A 27,244-nucleotide genomic window follows, 5' to 3' on the forward strand; every position below is an offset into this window, starting at 1 on the left:
TAAGGGAATTCCTCATTAAGGTATACAATTTAATCCCCATCTATGGTCTCAAGATCAATATCCAAATGGTTAAGGAAATTCCTCATTAAGGTATACAATAATCAGACAAGAAAACACCCAAAACTCATCCCAACAACAGAGGGGTACATGGCTCCTTGGCATTAGGAATGTATGTTCCTAAGATCATCAATGACATACTGCAATTTATGAGTAGCACTTTCCCTCAAATTTATGACAACTATGATCACGCAATCAATAAAGTAGTGTTTGTGGCGCATTAGCATAATCCGACTTATAAAGTGGTAATAGTCCTAATGAATTACTAGGTCTACTGAGGATGATAACTATCAATGCACTTCTTTTGTGGAATAAATTGAACTTTAGAACTGTTTCCTTGCATTTTTTTATGCACCAGTATCCTTATTTAGAATATCTTAATGGCTCTAACTTCACTTCCTCTACAGATAAGAGCCAATTAATCATCGGGTAAGCTATGGAAAAATGGGCAGTGATATATGATATCTGTATTTGTAGCTTTAGTCATAGTGTGCTATGGCCCACACTAGTATTAACCAAAGGCAAAAACACACCAAAACAACTGATCAGAGCCACCCCTTTTTGTGGGCAGATGGTTCTGCATAACCTGGCATTGGTGTATGTGTGGACCATGTTTCTGTTTCTGTCAGTGATCTAGAAAGAATGTTGGAGCATGCTAATGTTAAGTTTCATATAATTGGGTATGAATGCAGTATTCAAGACTTTGGGATAGAGGAAGTCTAGGTGAAAATATTCACCTCTGTTCTCAAAATGTAGAGCATTTGCTCAAAGTCTGCAAAAAAAATCCTCTAAATTTGCATCCCAGTTGATCAGATTATTCTCAAAGGTTCCTATATAACACCACACATGAAATGGCACTATAAAATACCTGCCTACCAGTTACAGCTACTTTCTCCTATTTAACCCTTAAACTGTCCAAACATAGATGTACGTTTTTTTCAACATTTGAAAGTATGTAAAAATACGTAGAGCTTCTTTTTTCTTTTTTACATTTGAAAACGTGTAAAAAGAACTTTGATCTACATATTTTTTCTTATATTTGAAAATATGTAAAAAAACATAGATCTACTTTTGGAGCACTACGCATGTGAACGTAGATCTGTTTGGACAGTTTAAGGGTTAAGGTATTGGTAGTAAGATCATTAATGTATGTTCACCAACGCCAATATATAGAATACTACCTTTCAAAGAATGAAAAAATGCCTTTCTGTATATAGTTTGATAAACTATGAAGATTATCAACTGTCCAAGCCAGATGTTAGAACTCTGATTGTTTGAACGGAGGACAGACACCAGGACACAGAGAATGGAAATATGTTTTGAGATAGGAAGGAGGAAAGTCAGACCAAGCTGGAAGTGGTAGGGAGACCCAAAACTTACTGTTTTACCAGGTATTCCTTAGTGGTTCACTGAACCATACAGCAAATATTCTTTTTTACTATTCAAAATGTCGTGTTAGTGTTGAGCACAAATGCGAACATACAGTGCACAAGAGACATGCGATTAACTGTATCAAGAAATAATTATAAATATGCAACTGTTTATGAAAATAAAATTATCTATCCAAGTGTACCTGTAAGTCACCTTACATGTATGCATACATGAATGCATGCACAAAAATAGGTGAGCACGCACACACGCGCACGCACGCACACGCACGCACACGCACGCACACGCACACACACACACGCACGCACACGCACACACGCACACACAGAGTGGTACCCCGAGTTTCATACAGCTCCTAACTAATCTAATTTACATTATTCTTTATGGGAACAAATGCGTTCAGTAACGGCACTCGAACAGCCTTCTGGAACAAATTATGGCTGAAACTTGGGGTACCACTGTATGTACATACACACGCACTGTAGTCATTACCACAAAAGATTTTCCATCTCATAAAACAATGTGGTGGTCTTTGCAATACATGTTATTGCATTATAATTTTTCTTTTCACCTCAGCAGCCATTTCCGATTAAGGCAGAGTGACCCAAAAAAGAAAACACTTCCATTCATCAATCCCTCTAATTGCTGTCCTTCCAAAAGTATGCTTACATCACTATACAGATTATCCTCCAACTGCAACATCCTTACCCCTTTTTCAGAATGCAGTTACTACTCTTTCCACCTCCAGGACTCAAGTCAGGCTAACCAGTTTTCTTGAATCGCTTCATAAAAGTTACCTTGCTCACACTTCCAGAGCATATTCACTATATAAAAAAAAACACTTACCTAACACACTCATACAAGCCTGTTGGATGCTGAAGCCCTTAAAACTCAAAAGCTTCTTTTACTCCCTCTCTCCAATATTCATTCCTGGAAACCACCACTACCCCACCAGCCTTTATTTATTTAAAAAAGCTACAATACTGTGCAAATTTGTGGAATAATATGCAGACACAGAAGCAGAAGCCTGCACGCACTCATTCACTCACTCTCAGTTGAAGGAATTTCTTTTATTAGACTAGTGTAATGGTATTAAGCCTTAACAGGCTATGCTAACACCCACTGAAACTCCAACTCAATTGCATAGATGCTGAAATAGAAAGTTTCCTGAAAAATACTTTGCACAAAACTAATATTGGGTACATTATATTATACCCATTTTTCATTAATTCAGACTGACTACAATAAATATATTCACCATTCACTATAAGCTAAGGATGAAAATCTTTTCAGGTAATATGTGTACTGCATCTGCATTTTTTAGGCCTAGCTATATTGCTCACTTAATATATGAGTGTGTAAAAAAAAAGGTTATGATTCACTTTACGATGATTTCTGCTGTACAGCAGTAGCCAAGAACCTAACCTGCTGTATAAGTGGGATTCTCCTGTAAACTGCACATGAGAAAATCTACATAATTAGGAAGAACAGCCTGTTTAAATAGATAAATGCTAGTCAGCTTTTCATTTAAACCCTAACCTGGACTGCCCAGCACCAACCAGAGGGGGATAAAGCAATCTGAATACTCAGGTTCCATAAATTAAAACACGCGATATCTGAAAATATACATCCACTCAAATAATAAGTGGGGAATCATGCTTTGAGGTACACTAGGCATGGTTTTACTGGCAGCTCTAAACACATGTTAGCAAGCACAAATTGATACCAGCATCTGCTCTGGATCCCATGTTGATAAATTATGGAATGTTATGTATGAGTAGGTATGAGTGAATTAAATGTCAGCTATCATAAATACTGTTGCAGGTTCATAATACTGAATCCTTTTCGAAAAGACAAAGATATTTTTAGGTAACTAATATATTAAAGTCTAAAACTATAGTGCATAATAAGTGCAAGCTGCGAGGAAATATGTTATATAACCATTACACAAACAATTTAGGTTATTGTGTAGAAATATGATAAGGCTACATTTTGGAATAAGAAGTACATATTCACATTTTGAGTTTTTGTCCACACTTAACTTGAGAACGTAAGAATGAGGGAACACTGCAGCAGGCCTACTGGCCCATACTTGACAGGTCCTTTTCAAACACATCCCACTAACAAATACATGTATTTGCCCATTAAGTAAAAATGTTACTATCATTTTATGTGTCTGTATGATTATTTTAGCTTTTTTTCCCCCTTGAAGTAAAAACAGTGAACATGGGCTATGTGCTAGCCTAGCAGAAAAAAATAATTCTGTACAGATATTAGATGTGTAGATGTAGATAAATTTATGATAATTTCACTGCCTAGAAGTACTGTAATCAAATAGAGATTTTTGTTTATCAGGTGGTCAAAGGATTTCCAATATAGAATAACACAGTGGTATTATGTGTCAGACCTATAAGCCATACAACATACACAGGTCACTTACAAACATTTCTCAGGATATATCAAGGAATCTAGCTCAATGGAGAAAGCCATCTAAGTTCTACTCACATTACATTCACTAGCAAAAGCTACAATACAATATGGAATAGGAAATGCATTTGTAGTGTGCCCTGGCTGGAAGTGAGTGAACTGATTACTACAATTTTGAGGGGAGCAGATTAAAGCTGGAATCTTAAAACTATTTAAATCAGTTGCTAACCTCAAAGATAAAGTAACAGAACACATAATAGTAAACATCTTTTAAAATTCAAGTTAAATATTTAGAGTTGACTATTAGGAAGGCAAAAAGTTACAAGAATGTACAGAATTTAGTCCCTTGATCTATTGAAAATGAGAATAATAAACTCTATGAACAAATACCAATACAGCACTGCTCCATCTCTTCTCACCTTATTACAAGTTTATGTTTTTTAAATGAACAAGATAGAACATGGAACAAACCATCATGAAGAAAATATAATGGAAATTAATAGTAGTACTGTAAATTTCAGCCTATAACTGAAGCTCTTTTCAGCAGTCTTACGAAGAGGGGCTCAACTGAAGGCCAAAACATATAGTACAGTATTATCTTCTGCTTTATTTTCTCCACATGGGTTTGTTTGCACCATTAACTAGTGTTTATCACTTTTGTGTTTGAAGACAGAGAATCTTGTACACATATGACTAAACTTCCTTTACTGAGGAAGCTATAATCATGACATTAGCTCTGACTGTTGTGCAATATAAAAATTTATAGAGTATAAATGATACTGAATTGGTGTTAAAATTAAAATTGGTAAAATGTAAGTACCTGAAGGTAGAAGTCTTGGAAAAACAATTATATATGAACACATGGAATAGGAAGATGGAAAAGGTAGGTAGGAAGAGCAAGGTGAAAATGCAGCAAAGGTAGTAAAGCAATACCAAGCATACCTAAATCTCCACTAGAGGAGGACTCGGTAAAGCTGGGGGTTCCCTCGGTCCAGGTAGGGGTACTACCCTCTACAGAGAGTGGGGGAGTCCAGGTGAGGGTACGGACCATTGGTGTTGACCCCACGCTAGAGTCCACACTCAGCGTTGATCGCGAGTCTGTCCGAGGCTCCAGGTGCACGTCACTCACGCTGCGTACACAACACCATCACCTGTTAGTCCACCATGCTCAGACAGACAGACAGACAGACACACACACACACACACACATACAGATACACACATACAGATACACAATGTTGGGGCTTCCTGCCATAGTTGTTCTGCCACAGAAAAGATACTTGACAATGTTGCTTCAAGTTAGAGAACATCACTTGTGACAGCAGATATGAGACAAGTAAGATTGTTCTGTATTTAGATAACACAATGTTAACAAACAGGAGGTGCAAAGTATATACTGCATACCATTTATCCTACTTCAGCACCCTACTTAGATAACTGTTCAAAGTAAAAGTAAGCTTTAGCACTGGCAGTCATTTTATTATGCTACATACCCAGAGAAGCTGTTGAAATTGTCTGCATACTTCATTATCTACTTAGTTATAAAGGAAATGTTAGCAATGTAAAGTATTAAGAATGTAGAAAATCATGTATCAATGCAATGCATAAGTAAATGTTCAATGTTTTATGCAACACATGAAATTTTTTAATCTGCATCAAAATCACATCAAGCTGATTAAACTACAGTATATTGTCACTTCTACTTTCACAAAGCTATCAGTATATTTCTGCTAAATAATTCTTAAGATAATGAACACGATTTAAACAAACATTTTACAGTAATAATGGTAGAATTACCAACAAAATGTTAAGTAAATGGACACAGATGCAACTAATGTGATATTTTGTTGTGGCAACATTTTGCTCTCCAGGAACTTTGTCAATGGCTTGGTAAAGCTTCTGGAGAGTGAACCACTGCCACAATAAAATGTTACATTAGCTGACAGTATAGTTATACCAACACTCTTGTATGGATGTGAGGAATGGGTGGTGAATGTTGCAACAAGGAGAAGGCTGAAGGCAGTGGAGATGTCATGTCTGAGGGCAATGTGTGGTGTGAATATAATGCAGAGAATCCGTAGTCTGGAGATTGGGAGGAGGTGTGGGATTACCAAAACTATTATCCAGAGGGCTGAGGAGGGGTTGAGATGGTTTGGACATGTAGAGAGGCTGGAACAAAATACAATGACTTCAAGAGTGTATAAATCTGTAGTGGAGGGAAGGCATAGTAGGGGTCAGCCTAGAAAAGGTTGGAGGGAGGGGGTGAAGGTTTATTGTGGGAGGGGCTTGAACTTCCAGCAAGCATGCGTAAGCGTGTTAGGAGCAAATGAAGGCAAATGGTTTTTAGGACTTGACGTGCTGTTGGAGTGTGAGCAAAGTAACATTTATGAAGGGATTCAGGGAAACCGGCAGGCCGGACTTGATTCCTGGAGATGGGAAGTACAGTGCCGGCACTCTGAAGGAGGGGTGTTGATGTTGCAGTTTTATAACTGTAGTGTCAGCATGCCTCTGGCAAGACAGTGATGGAGTGAATGATGATGCGAGTTTTTTCTTTTTCAGGCCAGCCTGCCTTGATGGGAAACGGCCGATGTGTTAATAATAAAAAAATAAAAAAATTAGCTGCATCTGTGTCCATTTAAAAACCTAACAAATATTTTACATTTGTAAACTGCCTCATCCTTAAAACATTTCTTCTATTCCAATAATTTCATGCATAAAATATTATTTTCTGAAGACAATTATAAATATAGTTTACATTCATAAAATCACCAGTAAGAATACGTTAGATGTGATTTTGCCAGAAAGTCTCCTTATTCCTGGAATACAATTATATGGATAATACAGTCCTCGTAACATTAATAACCAATATTTATGTGGCCAGTTTAGCCTTCATAATAAACAATAAATTTAACCAAACATTTATTTAGGTAACAGTCTTCTTCATCATACGAATAACTTTAAACACTTTAGGTAATACTGTATACATTAATTCATAAAATGAGCAACTTTAACTAGACAAGAAAATACGTATATAAATGCAACAACTGATAGCAAGCACGTGAAGTATTTTGGTCATGAAATTAATAATACCCAATTTTCCTTGTAGTTTCAATTGTGTGTTGTGGGGAAATATCACAGACTACGTATTTGCCTTGGTCTTTCCAGCACATTTTTTATCACATGTTATCCCTACTTTACTTCATTGCCACTATCATTCTACCTTTATCACCCTCTCATTTTACATACCTTTTAACCCTTTGACTGTTTTGGTCGTATATATACATCTTACGAGCCAGTGTTTCAGACGTATATATACTCAATAATTCTAGCGGCTTCAAATCAAGCGGAAGAAAGCTGGTAGGCCCACATGTGAGAGAATGGGTCTGTGTGGTCAGTGTGCACCACATAAAAAAAATCCTGCAGCGCACAGTGCGTAATGAGAAAAAAAAAAATCTGATCGTTTTTTTGGATTAAAACGCCGACTTTGAGGTGTATTTTCGTCTAGTATTTATCGATGTATTTGCGTTTTCATGGTCTTAGGTGATAAAACGGAAAACATATTACAGAAATAGAGCTGATTTTTATTACTTTGATGATGAAAACGACCTTGACACTGAGCTCAAAGTAGTGGAAATGTTCGATTTTTAAAAATGTTCAGGAGTAAACAAATCACACCACACGTCCAATACACGTCAACTGGGGAGTCTAATATTCTTTCACTAGTACACTGATATTATTTATACCATTTTTACAATAATGTAGTAGTCTGCATAACAGTAAATTTTGTATTTTTTTGTATGAATATTATTATTATTATAATCAAGGGGGAAGTGCTAAACCCGGAGGATTATATAGCGCCTGGGGGGGGGATGTAGAAGGCATTCAGGCTTAATTCAGGGAACTGGAGCACAGATCCAATTCCCTAAATCAAGAGCCCCTCACCAACATCAAGGAACCATCCTTGAGGGGTTTGTATGAATAAAAAATCAAAATAGAAAGCAATAATAATATAAGAGAGGCCTAGAGATGTGACTAATGAACAGAGGATATGTTATTTCAGTGCCAAGAATGTCTACCTTGTTTATTCTGGACCCTATTTTGAAATTGGCATCTTTTTTAGTTTGCGTGAAATTGGCCAAATTGCCAATTTCTGACCACAATATTGGGTAGTCCAAATTGGTAAATGGGAGGTTTCTTGTACTCAGCTGATAGATAAAATGGAGTTCTAAAGAAATAGCTATGAGTTTGGTCAACTGGAACAACAGAATTGGCTAAAAATAGGGCTCAAAGTCGGCGAAATCGCCGATACGCATATGTCGCCAAGACCGCTAACTTCACGGGAGCGTAATTCCATGAGTTTTTGACCAAATTTCGAACTTTTGGTGTCATTACCATCGGGAAAAGATTCTCTATCATTTCATAAGAATTTTTTTTTTTTTTTCAAAAATTTAGCGACAGAATGACAGTTTCAGAAAGGGGCCTGAAACAGTCAAAGGGTTAACAGGACAGTACATTCATCTCCTTTCTTCCAATTTGTTTTTTCAATGGATACTTTAATATTCCAATACCTTCCACATTCTCTCCTATCCACTGAGACCTGCTGTCACTTATACATGTCTATTGCAATTTCTTCCACTGGACTTATAATGTTTTCCCTGGTCTTCCTGTCATTCCCTAGTCTTCCTGCCACTACCACTGTTTACATTCTATACACAAACTGTTATAACATGTCTCAAAATTTCTCTTTAATGGTACTGTATTTTATGCAACATGAATCTTCTTATTTGTCCCTATATTATGTACTTTAAGTTTAATTGTGTTTTGCTCATCCCTGATGTCAACTTCATGTTTACTGTTTTATCTATCAGGCTTAAAGATTTTCTCATTCCATACTATCTGCAAGTATTTAGTATTAACTTCTAACCACATTAATTACATCTTAAACAAGTTCATTTTTCAGGCATACCTGATGAATCTATTTTACCATTCTTTTAGTGCCATCTTCAGTTCTTGACAAGGGCTTATCTATAAAAAAAAAAAAAAATACTTCCCATCCTTTACTGATGGACTGATAATTTGGTGACTTCCATTCCTATAATGAACAAGACAATTCATCTGATATTTTTCCATCTACTAATGCCTCTCAAGATTAACTTTGTATCTTGGCTGCACCAGACATACCTCCACTTAAAAATTCCAAATACTTGACTCATTTTCTTAGCAAGGTGTTATTGTTATATACAGACTCTTATTCACAAATCCAGAAGATACATTTCACAAATTCTTTTAATTTTTCTACAGTCTACAGTCTACTTCTCTTTCCATTATTTACTAAATCCCTTGCCTTTCAATCCTCCTATCCACCTCCCTCCTAACTTAGGCATTTAATAACTGCTGATGCATATTCAAACTCTGATTTGAAGACTGTCTTCAATGAAAAAAGTTTTTCTCAGAACTTCTTATAATAGTACAGCAGAACCTCGGTTTTTGCATGACCTAGTTTGAATGTAAAGCTATAGTTATTCTCTATAAAATGTATTTTTTGTTAATATTTCCCAAAAGAAATAATGTAAATCCAATTAATCCATTCTAGACACCCAAAAATATTAACAAAAAATACATTTTATAGACAATAACTGGCAGTTTGGAGAGATATATTGTGTATTTTTATACGTATATATGTACTGTTGTATTCTGGGCACCTCTGCAAAAACAGTGATTATGTGTGAGTGAGGTGAAAGTTTTGAATGATGATGAAAGTACGTATTTTCTTTTTTGGGGATTTTCTTTCTCTTTGGGTCACCCTGCCTCAGTGGGAGACAGCCGACTTGTTGAAAAAAAAAAAAAAAAACTGTAGTTTTATGTACAAACTAGGGCAAACAAAAACCAAGGTTCCACTGTACATAGTACACATACCTGTATTCTCCCCTTCACATTTCCACCATCTTTTGTGAGACACTATATTTAATTTAAAGAAAATATATAAATATATAAATCAGCTTTTCATATGAAGTACATAATCAATTTGAAGGTAAAACATTGCTGACATCTAATTTTTTTTACCATATTCACAATACCGTAATTTCATGAAAATTCTATAATTCTTCTACTCTACCTGATAAAATTCTCTGCAATATTCAGAAAGCCATGATATACAGTATAAAAAAAATTAAATCTTGTCTTTAACCTCTTAACTGGGTCCAACATATTAGTATGCAGGTACCTTTGATATACCTTAGATGAGTTCTGAGAGTTGTTCTACTCCCAGAGTCCAGCCATAGGCCAGGTGATGTCTATATGCTAGTACACAATTTCTTGTGCCTTCAAATATACCACCTGTCAATATTTTTGACCTCAGCAAAACTCTCTGGGTCTTTTACAACTTATCAAGCCTTTGAAAAAATTTAAGGCCAGGCAGGTCCACAAAGTGCATCATAGTTAACTATGCAGGTGATGCCCAAGTGTCCGACATACCAGTACTAGCAATGAAACCAGGACCCGGTGCTCCACCACCAGCTTCCCGGGAATATCAGCAAACAGGATGTGAAACTGGTAGGGCCTTATTCATTCCAAATTTATTACAATTTCCTGATACTAAGCATGGAATTAAGCCACAAAGCACACTATGTAGATTTAACTCAGATAACCCAATAGCCAAACAACATGACTTATTTATACTTTTTGACAAGTATTACACCTAGAAACATTTGTGAAATAAGATTGTCTTGTAAATATACAGTGTACCTTGACCTACGAGTGCCCCAACTTACGAGTTTTCTGAGTTATGAGCCATTGCTCGGTCAATTTTTTGCTTTGAGATGCAGGCCAAAATCCAAGTTACGAGCGAGCTTCAGATACACCGCCACTAGTTGGCGACGTATCTGACGTCAAATCAAACTATTTACCCAGAAGAATGTCAGGTACTTCATCCCATCCCACATGCTCTTCCAAGATGTAATTGGAAGGATAATATTCCCACACTAATCCCAGATTGTAGTGAGGCACCTCATCCCTTGTTTAGTTCTTGTATAAATCCGGGGAAGAGGTAACCTCCATTTTAACACTCAGTTTTTCCAGAAACATTAAGGTGGGTGGACTAGTCATCATGGTCGGTGGAGTAGTGATGGTGGTAGGTGGAGAAGTGATGGTAGTGGGTGGAGAAGTGATAGTGGTGGGTGGAATAATGATGGTGGTGGGTGGAGTAGATAGTGGTGGGTGGAGTACTGATAGTGGTGGGTGGACTAGTGATGGTGGTGGGGGGTAGAGTACTGATAGTGGTGGGTGGAGTACTGGTGGTGGGTGGAGTACTGGTGGTGGGTGGAGTAGTGATAGTGATAGGTGGAGTAGTGATAGTGATAGGTGAAGTAGTGATAGTGATGGGTGGAGTAGTGATGGTGGTGGGTGGAGTAGTGAGGGTGGTGGGTGTAGGAGAGATGGTGGTGGGTGGAGTAGTGAAGGTGGTGGGTGGAGCAGAGATGGTGGTGGGTGGAGTAGAGATGGTGGTGGATGAAGTAGTGATAATGGTTGGTGGAGTCAAGATAGTGGTGGGCGGAGTAATGAAGGTGGTGGGTAGAGTATACATGTATTTCTTATTTATAAATACATTTTTCTTATTTAAGAACCCGTAACAAAACAACTGAGGTGATTTTGGGGGGCTGGAACAGATTAATGGCATTTCAATTAATTTCAAAGAGGAAAACTAATTTGATATAAGAGCAAATTGAGTTACGAGCTCGGTCAAAGAACGAATTAAACTTGTAAGTGTGTGTCTTACAGTGGTCTTGAGGGCACTCAAAAAATTGAATTATGTTTACATAACCCATGAATTCCCTTGAACCTAAATATATAACAAGTAATTAAACAAGGATAACTAAATACAGTAAAACCTCACAGAAACGGATTTCAGCAATTTTGGACACAAAAAAATTTATTTTTTTTTTTATTATCACACTGGCCGATTCTTACCAAGGCAGGGTGGCCCGAAAAAGAAAAACTTTCACCATCATTCACTCCATCACTGTCTTGCCAGAAGGGTGCTTTACACTACAGTTTTTAAACTGCAACATTAACACCCCTCCTTCAGAGTGCAGGCACTGTACTTCCCATCTCCAGGACTCAAGTCCGGCCTGCCGGTTTCCCTGAACCCCTTCATAAATGTTACTTTGCTCACACTCCAACAGCACGTCAAGTATTAAAAACCATTTGTCTCCATTCACTCCTATCAAACACGCTCACACATGCCTGCTGGAAGTCCAAGCCCCTCGCACACAAAACCTCCTTTACCCCCTCTCTCCAACCTTTCCTAGGCCGACCCCTACCCCGCCTTCCTTCCACTACAGACTGATACACTCTTGAAGTCATTCTGTTTCGCTCCATTCTCTCTACATGTCCGAACCACCTCAACAACCCTTCCTCAGCCCTCTGGACAACAGTTTTGGTAATCCCGCACCTCCTCCTAACTTCCAAACTACGAATTCTCTGCATTATATTCACACCACACATTGCCCTCAGACATGACATCTCCATTGCCTCCAGCCTTCTCCTCGCTGCAACATTCATCACCCATGCTTCACACCCATATAAGAGCGTTGGTAAAAGTATACTCTCATACATTCCCCTCTTTGCCTCCAAGGACAAAGTTCTTTGTCTCCACAGACTCCTAAGTGCACCACTCACTCTTTTCCCCTCATCAATTCTATGATTCACCTCATCTTTCATAGACCCATCCGCTGACACGTCCACTCCCAAATATCTGAATACATTCACCTCCTCCATACTCTCTCCCTCCAATCTGATATTCAATCTTTCATCACCTAATCTTTTTGTTATCCTCATATCCTTACTCTTTCCTGTATTCACCTTTAATTTTCTTCTTTTGCACACCCTACCAAATTCATCCACCAATCTCTGCAACTTCTCTTCAGAATCTCCCAAGAGCACAGTGTCATCAGCAAAGAGCAGCTGTGACAACTCCCACTTTGTGTGTGATTCTTTATCTTTTAACTCCACGCCTCTTGCCAAGACCCTCGCAATTACTTCTCTTACAACCCCATCTATAAATACAGTGGACCCCCGGTTAACGATATTTTTTCACTCCAGAAGTATGTTCAGGTGCCAGTACTGACCGAATTTGTTCCCATAAGAAATATTGTGAAGTAGATTAGTCCATTTCAGACCCCCAAACATACACGTACAAATGCACTTACATAAATACACTTACATAATTGGTCACATTCAGAGGTAATCGTTATGCGGGGGTCCACTGTATATTAAACAACCACGGTGACATAACACATATATATAACATATATATATATATATGTATATAGTATATATATATTATATATATATATATATATATATATATATATTATATATATATATATATATATATATATATATTATATATATATATATATATATATATATATATATATATATATATATATATAGTAGGTTGGTAGACAGCAACCACCCAGGGAGGTACTACCGTCCTACCAAGTGAGTGTAAAACGAAGCCTGTGATTGTTTTACATGATGGTAGGATTGCTGATGTCTTTTGTCTGTCTCATAAATATGCAAGATTACAGGCATGTCTTGCTACTTCTACTTACACTTAGGTCACACTACACATACATGTACACATTTATTTATACACACTCATCTGAGTTTTCTTTGATTTTATCTTAATAGTTCTTGGTCTTATTAATTTTCCTTTTATATCCATGGGGAAGTGGAATAAGAATCTTTCCTCCGTAAGCCATGCGTGTTGTAAAAGTCAACTAAAATGCCGGGAACAATGGGCTAGTAACCCCTTTTCCTGTAAAGATTACTAAAAAGAATAAGAAGAAGAAAATTGTCAAAGTGGGAAGTCTGAATGTGCGTGGATGTTGTGCAGATGATAAGAAAGAGATGATTGTGGATGTTATGAATGAGAAAAAGCTGGATGTCCTGGCTTTAAGTGAAACAAAGCTGAAGGGGGTGGGAGAGTTTCAGTGGAGAGGAATAAATGGGATTAGGTCAGGGGTTTCAAATAGAGTTAGAGCTAAAGAAGGAGTAGCAATAATGTTGAAGGATAAGCTATGGCAGGAAAAGAGGGACTATAAATGTATTAATTCAAGGATTATGTGGAGCAAAATAAAGATTGGATGTGAAAAGTGGGTTATAATAAGCGTGTATGCACCTGGAGAAGAGAGAAGTGTAGAGGAGAGAGAGAGATTTTGGGAAATGTTGAGTGAATGCGTGGGGAGTTTTGAATCAAGTGTGAGAGTAATGGTGGTTGGGGATTTTAATGCTAAAGTGGGTAAAAATGTTATGGAGGGAGTAGTAGGTAAATTTGGGGTGCCAGGGGTAAATGTAAATGGGGAGCCTTTAATTGAGCTATGTGTAGAAAGAAATTTGGTAATAAGTAATACATATTTTATGAAAAAGAGGATAAATAAATATACAAGGTATGATGTAGCACGTAATGAAAGTAGTTTATTAGATTATGTATTGGTGGATAAAAGGTTGATGGGTAGGCTCCAGGATGTACATGTTTATAGAGGGGCAACTGATATATCGGATCATTATTTAGTTGTAGCTACAGTTAGAGTAAGAGGTAGATGGGAAAAGAGGAAGGTGGCAACAACAAGTAAGAGGGAGGTGAAAGTGTATAAACTAAGGGAGGAGGAAGTTCGGGTGAGATATAAGCGACTATTGGCAGAAAGGTGGGCTAGTGCAAAGATGAGTAGTGGGGGGGTTGAAGAGGGTTGGAATAGTTTTAAAAATGCAGTATTAGAATGTGGGGCAGAAGTTTGTGGTTATAGGAGGGTGGGGGCAGGAGGAAAGAGGAGTGATTGGTGGAATGATGAAGTAAAGGGTGTGATAAAAGAGAAAAAGGTAGCTTATGAGAGGTTTTTACAAAGCAGAAGTGTTATAAGAAGAGCAGAGTATATGGAGAGTAAAAGAAAGGTAAAGAGAGTGGTGAGAGAGTGCAAAAGGAGAGCAGATGATAGAGTGGGAGAGGCACTGTCAAGAAATTTTAATGAAAATAAGAAAAAATTTTGGAGCGAGTTAAACAAGTTAAGAAAGCCTAGGGAAAATATGGATTTGTCAGTTAAAAACAGAGTAGGGGAGTTAGTAGATGGGGAGATGGAGGTATTGGGTAGATGGCGAGAATATTTTGAGGAACTTTTAAATGTTAAGGAAGAAACAGAGGCAGTAATTTCATGCACTGGTCAGGGAGGTATATCATCTTTTAGGAGTGAAGAAGAGCAGAATGTAAGTGTGGGGGAGGTACGTGAGGCATTACGTAAAATGAAAGGGGGTAAAGCAGCTGGAACTGATGGGATCATGACAGAAATGTTAAAAGCAGGGGGGGATATAGTGTTGGAGTGGTTGGTACTTTTGTTTAATAAATGTATGAAAGAGGGGAAGGTACCTAGGGATTGGCAGAGAGCATGTATAGTCCCTTTATATAAAGGGAAAGGGGACAAAAGAGACTGTAAAAATTACAGAGGAATAAGCTTACTGAGTATACCAGGAAAAGTGTACGGTAGGGTTATAATTGAAAGAATTAGAGGTAAGACAGAATGTAGGATTGCGGATGAGCAAGGAGGTTTTAGAGTGGGTAGGGGATGTGTAGATCAGGTGTTTACATTGAAGCATATATGTGAACAGTATTTAGATAAAGATAGGGAGGTTTTTATTGCATTTATGGATTTAGAAAAGGCATATGATAGAGTGGATAGAGGAGCAATGTGGCAGATGTTGCAAGTATATGGAATAGGTGGTAAGTTATTAAATGCTGTAAAGAGTTTTTATGAGGATAGTGAGGCTCAGGTTAGGGTGTGTAGAAGAGAGGGAGACTACTTCCCGGTAAAAGTAGGTCTTAGACAGGGATGTGTAATGTCACCATGGTTGTTTAACCCTTTGACTGTTTCCGACGTATAAATACGTCTTACGAGCCAATGTTTCTGACGTATTTATACGCATAAATTCTAGCAGCTTCAAATCAAGCAGGAGAAAGCTGCTAGGCCCACATGTGAGAGAATGGGTCTCCATGGTCAGTGTGCACCATATAAAAAAAATCGGGGAGCCAGTGGTGCATTGTGGGAATGCCATTTCAGTTGTCATTTTTCAGCATGTCTAGTGGTAAGAAATATGTGATTCCCCAGCAAATCTGGGACTCTTCTCTTCCCAAGTGATGCTCTAACACAGATGGAAGTGTCAGTGAAGATCAATTTCATGATTTGGAGGAGTTTGAGACCAAAAGCAATGGTGGAGGAGGAGGGGGAGGAGGGGAGGAAGAGGAGGAGGAGGAGGAGGAGGAGGAGGAGGGAAGGAAGAGGAGGAGGAGGAGGAGGAGGAGGAGGAGGAGAAGAGGAGGAGGAGGAGGAAGAAGAAGATGTAATAATATTGTTCCCTTGAAGCAAGAAAAAAAAAAGTCCACCCCATGACAGTGACAAGATAAGGGGAGATAACATCTGATAAGAGCTGACTTTGATGAGCGTAAAGGAGGGTAATATTACATGACCATCGCCTCCCTTTGTTTTTGCTGGTACACAAACATTTCTGTCTGTCTATTTGTCTGTCTGTCAAGCTCCCTGTCTGTCCATCTAGCTCTCTGTCTCAGAGAGAGCCACAAGACTGTGTCATCACGTTTACTCACATCTTCAAGCAGAGTATAGCACTTTGTCTGGATTTCTTGGGTTATCCTAGGTAATTTACACTATGTATACTTGTATTTATGTGTACCTGTGAGACAGAGATAGGCAGACAGAAAGAGAGACAGATTGAAAGATATAGAATGAGGGAGAAAGATAATTAGATAGAATGGAGGAGGGGAAGCAGCATCCGACCCCATTGTTTTGACAGGGGTAGGGGTAGTGACTAATGAGATAATATGTCACTTTGACAGCTGCCGACTTCTGACTCAAAACAATTATAAGCCACACACTCGCACACAAGGAGGAGGAGGAGAAGGAGGAGAAGGAGGAGGAGAAGGAGGAGAAGGAGGAGGAGGAGGAGGAGAAGGAGGAGAAGGAGGAGGAGAAGAAGGAGGAGAAGAAGGAGGAGAAGAAGGAGGAGAAGAAGGAGGAGAAGAAGGAGAAGAAGGAGGAGGAGAAGAAGGAGAAGAAGGAGGAGAAGAAGGAGGAGAAGAAGGAGGAGAAGGAGGAGGAGAAGGAGGAGGAGAAGAAGGAGAAGAAGAAGAAGGAGAAGAAGAAGGAGAAGAAGAAGAAGGAGAAGAAGAAGGAGAAGAAGAAGGAGAAGAAGAAGGAGAAGAAGAAGGAGAAGAAGAAGAATTGTTTGTTTGTTTGTTTGTGTAAACAAGTTTTGTAAACAATATATTGATAATTATGTTTGTGTGCTTATTGTGTTGTATACAACGAGTGTATATATGTACATTGCACCTTACTTTGGTCTCATAGGCCACATAAGTTATGTGAAAAAATAAAATAGTGAAAAAAACAACAAACCTTCAAATACAAGTAAACTAAAGTTCACCGGGTGAGCGGCAGTCGCCGCTGTTGCCATACGCGGCTCATTTTCTGCAAACTTCACGGCTCTATATCTCGGTAAGTACCAATGGCAAAAATTTTTTTTTTGGACTAAAACACTCAGAAAAATAATCTTAACATTTTCATAAGAAAAAATAATTTTTTTTTTTTTTGAATATTTGGCGACATAGAATGACAGTTTCAGAGAGGGGCCTGAAACAGTCAAAGGGTTAATATATTTATAGATGGGGTTGTAAAGGAAGTAAATGCTAGGGTGTTTGGGAGAGGGGTGGGATTAAATTATGGGGAATCAAATTCAAAATGGGAATTGACACAGTTACTTTTTGCTGATGATACTGTGCTTATGGGAGATTCTAAAGAAAAATTGCAAAGGTTAGTGGATGAGTTTGGGAATGTGTGTAAAGGTAGAAAGTTGAAAGTGAACATAGAAAAGAGTAAGGTGATGAGGGTGTCAAATGATTTAGATAAAGAAAAATTGGATATCAAATTGGGGAGGAGGAGTATGGAAGAAGTGAATGTTTTCAGATACTTGGGAGTTGACGTGTCGGCGGATGGATTTATGAAGGATGAGGTTAATCATAGAATTGATGAGGGAAAAAAGGTGAGTGGTGCGTTGAGGTATATGTGGAGTCAAAAAACGTTATCTATGGAGGCAAAGAAGGGAATGTATGAAAGTATAGTAGTACCAACACTCTTATATGGGTGTGAAGCTTGGGTGGTAAATGCAGCAGCAAGGAGACGGTTGGAGGCAGCGGAGATGTCCTGTCTAAGGGCAATGTGTGGTGTAAATATTATGCAAAAAATTCGGAGTGTGGAAATTAGGAGAAGGTGTGGAGTTAATAAAAGTATTAGTCAGAGGGCAGAAGAGGGGTTGTTGAGGTGGTTTGGTCATTTAGAGAGAATGGATCACAGTAGAATGACATGGAAAGCATATAAATCTATAGGGGAAGGAAGGCGGGGTAGGGGTCGTCCTCGAAAGGGTTGGAGAGAGGGGGTAAAGGAGGTTTTGTGGGTAAGGGGCTTGGATTTCCAGCAAGCGTGCGTGAGCGTGTTAGATAGGAGTGAATGGAGACGAATGGTACTTGGGACCTGACGATCTGTTGGAGTGTGAGCAGGGTAATATTTAGTGAAGGGATTCAGGGAAACCGGTTATTTTCATATAGTCGGACTTGAGTCCTGGAAATGGGAAGTACAATGCCTGCACTTTAAAGGAGGGGTTTGGGATATTGGCAGTTTGGAGGGATATGTTGTGTATCTTTATATGTGTATGCTTCTAGACTGTTGTATTCTGAGCACCTCTGCAAAAACAGTGATAATGTGCGAGTGTGGTGAAAGTGTTGAATGATGATGAAAGTATTTTCTTTTTGGGGATTTTCTTTCTTTTTTGGGTCACCCTGCCTCGGTGGGAGACGGCCGACTTGTTGAAAAAAAAAAAAAAAAAAAAATATATATATATATATATATATATATATATATATATATATATATATATATATATATATATAGATATGCAATAAGATCACAGTAAACAGGTGATTTCAGAATATGCAAAACAACCACTCTGAAAGAATAGAGAAATTCCAAGCGCTTTCGTGACTACTCACATTATCAAGGAACTATGAAAGTAAAGCATCCAAGGAAGCTATATAAGGGGTCTGGCCAGCACCTCACTATCAGATCCCACAACGGTTAAACACCTGACGTGCGCCGACCCAACTTGGATAGGTCCTTTGCACAACTCAACCACAAACTATTCTACCCAAGAAAATTTAAAAATTGTTATTTGTCCAGTGTATTATTAAATTCTTCCCAAATTCTATTAATTATAAATGGATCTAATTTATGTAAACCAAAGGAAATATTCATATTATTGTCAAAACTGCTTTTTATGAAACAAGATTCAATTATATTCCTGTCGACCATGGACTTGCTTGATACTACTTTCTCAACTTTTTGAAAATCAATTGGATGGTTAAAATCTCTTACATGAATAAATAGAGCATTGGAATCTTGTCCAGTTCTAATGCTATATATTTTTTTTTTTTTTTTTCAACAAGTCGGCCGTTTCCCACCGAGGCAGGGTGACCCAAAAAAAAGAAAGAAAATCCCCAAAAAGAAAATACTTTCATCATCATTCAACACTTTCACCACACTCGCACATTATCACTGTTTTTGCAGAGGTGCTCAGAATACAACAGTCCAGAAGCATACACATATAAAGACACACAACATATCCCTCCAAACTGCCAATATCCCAAACCCCTCCTTTAAAGTGCAGGCATTGTGCTTCCCATTTCCAGGACTCAAGTCCGACTATATGAAAATAACCGGTTTCCCTGAATCCCTTCACTAAATATTACCCTGCTCACACTCCAACAGATCGTCAGGTCCCAAGTACCATTCGTCTCCATTCACTCCTATCTAACACGCTCACGCACGCTTGCTGGAAGTCCAAGCCCCTTGCCCACAAAACCTCCTTTACCCCCTCTCTCCAACCCTTTCGAGGACGACCCCTACCCTGCCTTCCTTCCCCTATAGATTTATATACTTTCCATGTCATTCTACTTTGATCCATTCTCTCTAAATGACCAAACCACCTCAACAACCCCTCTTCTGCCCTCTGACTAATACTTTTATTAACTCCACACCTTCTCCTAATTTCCACACAATGCCCTTAAACAGGACATCTCCACTGCCTCCAACCGTCTCCTCGCTGCTGCATTTACCATCCAAGCTTCACACCCATATAAGAGTGTTGGTACTACTATACTTTCATACATTCCCTTCTTTGCCTCCATAGATAATGTTTTTTGACTCCACATATACTTCAACGCACCACTCACCTTTTTTCCCTCATCAATTCTATGATTAACCTCATCCTTCATAAATCCATCCGCCGACACGTCAACTCCCAAGTATCTGAAAACATTCACTTCTTCCATACTCCTCCTCCCCAATTTGATATCCAATTTTTCTTTATCTAAATCATTTGACACCCTCATCACCTTACTCTTTTCTATGTTCACTTTCAACTTTCTACCTTTACACACATTCCCAAACTCATCCACTAACCTTTGCAATTTTTCTTTAGAATCTCCCATAAGCACAGTATCATCAGCAAAAAGTAACTGTGTCAATTCCCATTTTGAAATTGATTCCCCAAAATTTAATCCCACCCCTCTCCCGAACACCCTAGCATTTACTTCCTTTACAACCCCATCTATAAATATATTAAACAACCATGGTGACATTACACATCCCTGTCTAAGACCTACTTTTACCGGGAAGTAGTCTCCCTCTCTTCTACACACCCTAACCTGAGCCTCACTATCCTCATAAAAACTCTTTACAGCATTTAATAACTTACCACCTATTCCATATACTTGCAACATCTGCCACATTGCTCCTCTATCCACTATCATATGCCTTTTCTAAATCCATAAATGCAATAAAAACTTCCCTACCTTTATCTAAATACTGTTCACATATATGCTTCAATGTAAACACTTGATCTACACATCCCCTACCCACTCTGAAACCTCCTTGCTCATCTGCAATCATCCATTCTGTCTTACCTCTAATTCTTTCAATTATAACCCTACCGTACACTTTTCCTGGTATACTCAGTAAGCTTATTCCTCTATAATTTTTACAGTCTCTTTTGTCCCCTTTCCCTTTATATAAAGGGACTATACATGCTCTCCGCCAATCCCTAGGTACCTTCCCCTCTTTCATACATTTATTAAACAGAAGTACCAACCACTCCAACACTATATCCCCCCTTGCTTTTAACATTTCTGTCATGATCCCATCAGTTCCAGCTGCTTTACTCCCTTTCATTTTACGTAATGCCTCACGTACCTCCCCCACACTTACATTCTTCTCTTCTTCACTCCTAAAAGATGGTATACCTCCCTGACCAGTGCATGAAATTACTGCCTCTGTTTCTTCCTTAACATTTAAAAGTTCCTCAAAATATTCTCGCCATCTACCTAATACCTCCATCTCCCCATCTACTAACTCCCCTACTCTGTTTTTAACTGACAAATCCATATTTTCCCTAGGCTTTCTTAACTTGTTTAACTCACTCCAAAATTTTTTCTTATTTTCATTAAAATTTCTTGACAGTGCCTCTCCCACTCTATCATCTGCTCTCCTTTTGCACTCTCTCACCACTCTCTTTACCTTTCTTTTACTCTCCATATACTCTGCTCTTCTTATAACACTTCTGCTTTGTAAAAACCTCTCATAAGCTACCTTTTTCTCTTTTATCACACCCTTTACTTCATCATTCCACCAATCACTCCTCTTTCCTTCTGCCCCCACCCCCCTATAACCACAAACTTCTGCCCCACATTCTAATACTGCATTTTTAAAACTATTCCAACCCTCTTCAACCCCCCCACTACTCATCTTTGCACTAGCCCACCTTTCTGCCAATAGTCGCTTATATCTCACCCGAACTTCCTCCTCCCTTAGTTTATACACTTTCACCTCCCTCTTACTTGTTGTTGCCACCTTCCTCTTTTCCCATCTACCTCTTACTCTAACTGTAGCTACAACTAAATAATGATCCGATATATCAGTTGCCCCTCTATAAACATGTACATCCTGGAGCCTACCCATCAACCTTTTATCCACCAATACATAATCTAATAAACTACTTTCATTACGTGCTACATCATACCTTGTATATTTATTTATCCTCTTTTTCATAAAATATGTATTACTTATTACCAAATTTCTTTCTACACATAGCTCAATTAAAGGCTCCCCATTTACATTTACCCCTGGCACCCCAAATTTACCTACTACTCCCTCCATAACATTTTTACCCACTTTAGCAGTGAAATCCCCAACCACCATTACTCTCACACTTGATTCAAAACTCCCCACGCATTCACTCAACATTTCCCAAAATCTCTCTCTCTCCTCTACACTTCTCTCTTCTCCAGGTGCATACACGCTTATTATAACCCACTTTTCACATCCAATCTTTATTTTACTCCACATACTCCTTGAATTAATACATTTATAGTCCCTCTTTTCCTGCCATAGCTTATCCTTCAACATTATTGCTACTCCTTCTTTAGCTCTAACTCTATTTGAAACCCCTGACCTAATCCCATTTATTCCTCTCCACTGAAACTCTCCCACCCCATTCAGCTTTGTTTCACTTAAAGCCAGGACATCCAGCTTCTTCTCATTCATAACATCCACAATCATCTCTTTCTTATCATCTGCACAACATCCACGCACATTCAGACTTCCCACTTTGACAATTTTCTTCTTCTTATTCTTTTTAGTAATTTTTTTATTTATTATCACACCGGCCGATTCCCACCAAGGCAGGGTGGCCCGAAAAAGAAAAACTTTCACCATCATTCACTCCATCACTGTCTTGCCAGAAGGGTGCTTTACACTACAGTTTTTAAACTGCAACATTAACACCCCTCCTTCAGAGTGCAGGCACTGTACTTCCCATCTCCAGGACTCAAGTCCGGCCTGCCGGTTTCCCTGAATCCCTTCATAAATGTTACTTTGCTCACACTCCAACAGCACGTCAAGTATTAAAAACCATTTGTCTCCATTCACTCCTATCAAACACGCTCACGCATGCCTGCTGGAAGTCCAAGCCCCTCGCACACAAAACCTCCTTTACCCCCTCCCTCCAACCCTTCCTAGGCCGACCCCTACCCCGCCTTCCTTCCACTACAGACTGATACACTCTTGAAGTCATTCTGTTTCGCTCCATTCTCTCTACATGTCCGAACCACCTCAACAACCCTTCCTCAGCCCTCTGGACAACAGTTTTGGTAATCCCGCACCTCCTCCTAACTTCCAAACTACGAATTCTCTGCATTATATTCACACCACACATTGCCCTCAGACATGACATCTCCACTGCCTCCAGCCTTCTCCTCGCTGCAACATTCATCACCCACGCTTCACACCCATATAAGAGCGTTGGTAAAACTATACTCTCATACATTCCCCTCTTTGCCTCCAAGGACAAAGTTCTTTGTTTCCACAGACTCCTAAGTGCACCACTCACTCTTTTTCCCTCATCAATTCTATGATTCACCTCATCTTTCATAGACCCATCCGCTGACACGTCCACTCCCAAATATCTGAATACGTTCACCTCCTCCATACTCTCTCCCTCCAATCTGATATTCAATCTTTCATCACCTAATCTTTTTGTTATCCTCATAACCTTACTCTTTCCTGTATTCACCTTTAATTTTCTTCTTTTGCACACCCTACCAAATTCATCCACCAATCTCTGCAACTTCTCTTCAGAATCTCCCAAGAGCACAGTGTCATCAGCAAAGAGCAGCTGTGACAACTCCTATTTTAGTAATCTTTACAGGAAAAGGGGTTACTAGCCCATTGTTCCCGGCATTTTAGTTGACTTTTACAACACGCATGGCTTACGGAGGAAAGATTCTTATTCCACTTCCCCATGGATATAAAAGGAAAATTAATAAGACCAAGAAGTATTAAGATAAAATCAAAGAAAACTCAGATGAGTGTGTATAAATAAATGTGTACATGTATGTGTAGTGTGACCTATGTGTAAGTAGAAGTAGCAAGACATGCCTGTAATCTTGCATATTTATGAGACAGACAAAAGACATCAGCAATCCTACCATCTTACATGTAAAACAATGCTATATTTATGTTGTTTTAATCTTAGTTCGAGATTTTTACCAGTTTGACCGTAATAAACTTTATCGCAAATTTTACAAGGAATCTTATAGACACATCCATCAGCATTTTGGGGGGAATTCTTTATCAAAAGTTTTTTTTACTGTATCAAGATTTTTTAATACAACTTTAATATTAAAAGTCTTAAGAAGAGAAGGAATATCAACCAAGTTTTCATGGTAAGGGAGAACCAACATATTTTTAGTTGATCAAGGCTGGTAGTCCCTTTTTGGATTGTAAAAAGTATTTCTAGCAACTTTAAAAGATTTATCAATTACATTTCTTGGGTATTTTAAATCATTACCTATTTCATAAATTTTGGATATTTCCTCATCTAAATATCCAAAATTTATGAAATAGGTAATGATTTAAAATACCCAAGAAATGTAATTGATAAATCTTTCAAAGTTGCTAGAAATACTTTTTACAATCCAAAACGGGACAACCAGCCTTATTCAACTAAAAATATGTTGGTTCTCCCTTACCATGAAAACTTGGTTGATATGCCTTCTCTTCTTAAGACTTTTAATATTAAAGTTGTATTCAAAAATCTTGATACAGTAAAAAAACTTTTGATAAAGAATTCCCCCCAAAATGCTGATGGATGTGTCTATAAGATTCCTTGTAAAATTTGCGATAAAGTTTATTACGGTCAAACTGGTAAAAATCTCGAACTAAGATTAAAACAACATAAATATAGCATTAGAACTGGACAAGATTCCAATGCTCTATTTATTCATGTAAGAGATTTTAACCATCCAATTGATTTTCAAAAAGTTGAGAAAGTAGTATCAAGCAAGTCCATGGTCGACAGGAATATAATTGAATCTTGTTTCATAAAAAGCAGTTTTGACAATAATATGAATATTTCCTTTGGTTTATATAAATTAGATCCATTTATAATTAATAGAATTTGGGAAGAATTTAATAATACACTGGACAAATAATAATTTTTAAATTTTCTTGGGTAGAATAGTTTGTGGGTGAGTTGTGCAAAGGACCTATCCAAGTTGGGTCGGCACACGTCAGGTGTTTAACCATTGTGGGATCTGATAATGAGGTGCTGGCCAGACCCCTTATATAGCTTCCTTGGATGCTTTACTTTCATAGTTCCTTGATAATGTGAGTAGTCACGAAAGCGCTTGGAATTTCTCTATTCTTTCAGAGTGGTTGTTTTGCATATATATATATAGCATATGAGAAGTTTTTACAAAGTAGAAGTGATGCAAGGAGGGAAGAGTATATGGAGAAAAAGAGAGAGGTTAAGAGAGTGGTGAAGCAATGTAAAAAGAGAGCAAATGAGAGAGTGGGTGAGATGTTATCAACAAATTTTGTTGAAAATAAGAAAAAGTTTTGGAGTGAGATTAACAAGTTAAGGAAGCCTAGAGAACAAATGGATTTGTCAGTTAAAAATAGGAGAGGAGAGTTATTAAATGGAGAGTTAGAGGTATTGGGAAGATGGAGGGAATATTTTGAGGAATTGTTAAATGTTGATGAAGATAAGGAAGCTGTGATTTCGTGTATAGGGCAAGGAGGAATAACATTTTGTAGGAGTGAGGAAGAGCCAGTTGTGAGCGGGGGGGGGAAGTTCTTGAGGCAGTAGGTAAAATGAAAGGGGGTAAGGCAGCCGGGATTGATGGGATAAAGATAGAAATGTTAAAAGCAGGTGGGGATGTAGTTTTGGAGTGGTTGGTGCAATTATTTAATAAATGTATGGAAGAGGGTAAGGTACCTAGGGATTGGCAGAGAGCATGCATAGTTCCTTTGTATAAAGGCAAAGGGGACAAAAGAGAGTGCAAAAATTATAGGGGGATAAGTCTGTTGAGTATACCTGGTAAAGTGTATGGTAGAGTTATTATTGAAAGAATTAAGAGTAAGACGGAGAATAGGATAGCAGATGAACAAGGCGGCTTTAGGAAAGGTAGGGGGTGTGTGGACCAGGCGTTTACAGTGAAACATATAAGTGAACAGTATTTAGATAAGGCTAAAGAGGTCTTTGTGGCATTTATGGATTTGGAAAAGGCATATGACAGGGTGGATAGCGGGGGCAATGTGGCATATGTTGCAGGTGTATGGTGTAGGAGGTAGGTTACTGAAAGCAGTGAAGAGTTTTTACGAGGATAGTGAGGCTCAAGTTAGAGTATGTAGGAAAGAGGGAGATTATTTCCCAGTAAAAGTAGGCCTTAGACAAGGATGTGTGATGTCACCATGGTTGTTTAATATATTTATAGATGGGGTTGTAAGAGAAGCAAATGCGAGGGTCTTGGCAAGAGGCGTGGAGTTAAATGATAAAGAATCACACATAAAGTGGGAGTTGTCACAGTTGCTCTTTGCTGATGACACTGTGCTCTTTGGAGATTCTGAAGAGAAGTTGCAGAGATTGGTGGATGAATTTGGTAGGGTGTGCAAAAGAAGAAAATTAAAAGTGAATACAGGAAAGAGTAAGGTTATGAGGATAACAGAAAGATTAGGTGATGAAAGATTGGATATCAGATTGGAGGGAGAGAGTATGGAGGAGGTGAATGTATTCAGGTATTTGGGAGTGGACGTGTCAGCGGATGGGTCTATGAAAGATGAGGTGAATCATAGAATTGATGAGGGGAAAAGGGTGAGTGGTGCACTTAGGAGTCTGTGGAGACAAAGAACTTTGTCCTTGGAGGCAAAGAGAGGGGAATGTATGAGAGTATAGTTTTACCAACGCTCTTATATGGGTGTGAAGCATGGGTGATGAATGTTGCAGCGAGGAGAAGGCTGGAGGCAGTGGAGATGTCATGTATGAGGGCAATGTGTGGTGTGAATATAATGCAGAGAATTCGTAGTTTGGAAGTTAGGAGGAGGTGCGGGATTACCAAAACTGTTGTCCAGAGGGCTGAGGAAGGGTTGTTGAGGTGGTTCGGACATGTAGAGAGAATGGAGCGAAACAGAATGACTTCAAGAGTGTATCAGTCTGTAGTGGAAGGAAGGCGGGGTAGGGGTCGGCCTAGGAAAGGTTGGAAGGAGGGGGTAAAGTTGTTTTTGTGTGCGAGAGGCTTGGACTTCCAGCAGGCATGCGTGAGCGTGTTTGATAGGAGTGAATGGAGACAAATGGTTTTTAATACTTGACGTGCTGTTGGAGTGTGAGCAAAGTAACATTTATGAAGGGATTCAGGGAAACCGGC

At 38.5% G+C, this 27,244-nt stretch overlaps 1 protein-coding gene across 34 annotated transcripts in view; it reads right to left on the reverse strand.

Moving 5' to 3' along the window:
- LOC128701616 (phosphatidylinositol 4-phosphate 5-kinase type-1 alpha) overlaps positions 1-27,244 on the reverse strand; it is a 573,763-nt gene that overhangs the window by 174,141 nt on the left and 372,378 nt on the right. For 22 of the 34 annotated variants that reach the window (XR_011394183.1, XR_011394184.1, XR_011394182.1 and 19 more), the window contains one exon: positions 4,816-5,003. The exons of the other annotated variants lie outside the window; for them this stretch is intronic. Coding sequence is in view for 19 of the 22 variants with exons in the window: in XM_070101702.1 (XP_069957803.1) it covers positions 4,816-5,003 (188 nt within the window). In the remaining 3 variants the exon portion in view is untranslated. The remainder of the gene's footprint in view (positions 1-4,815; positions 5,004-27,244) is intronic. 34 annotated transcript variants of the gene reach the window in all.

Source organism: Cherax quadricarinatus, chromosome 78 (assembly GCF_038502225.1).
Source record: "Cherax quadricarinatus isolate ZL_2023a chromosome 78, ASM3850222v1, whole genome shotgun sequence".
NCBI lineage: Eukaryota > Metazoa > Arthropoda > Malacostraca > Decapoda > Parastacidae > Cherax > Cherax quadricarinatus.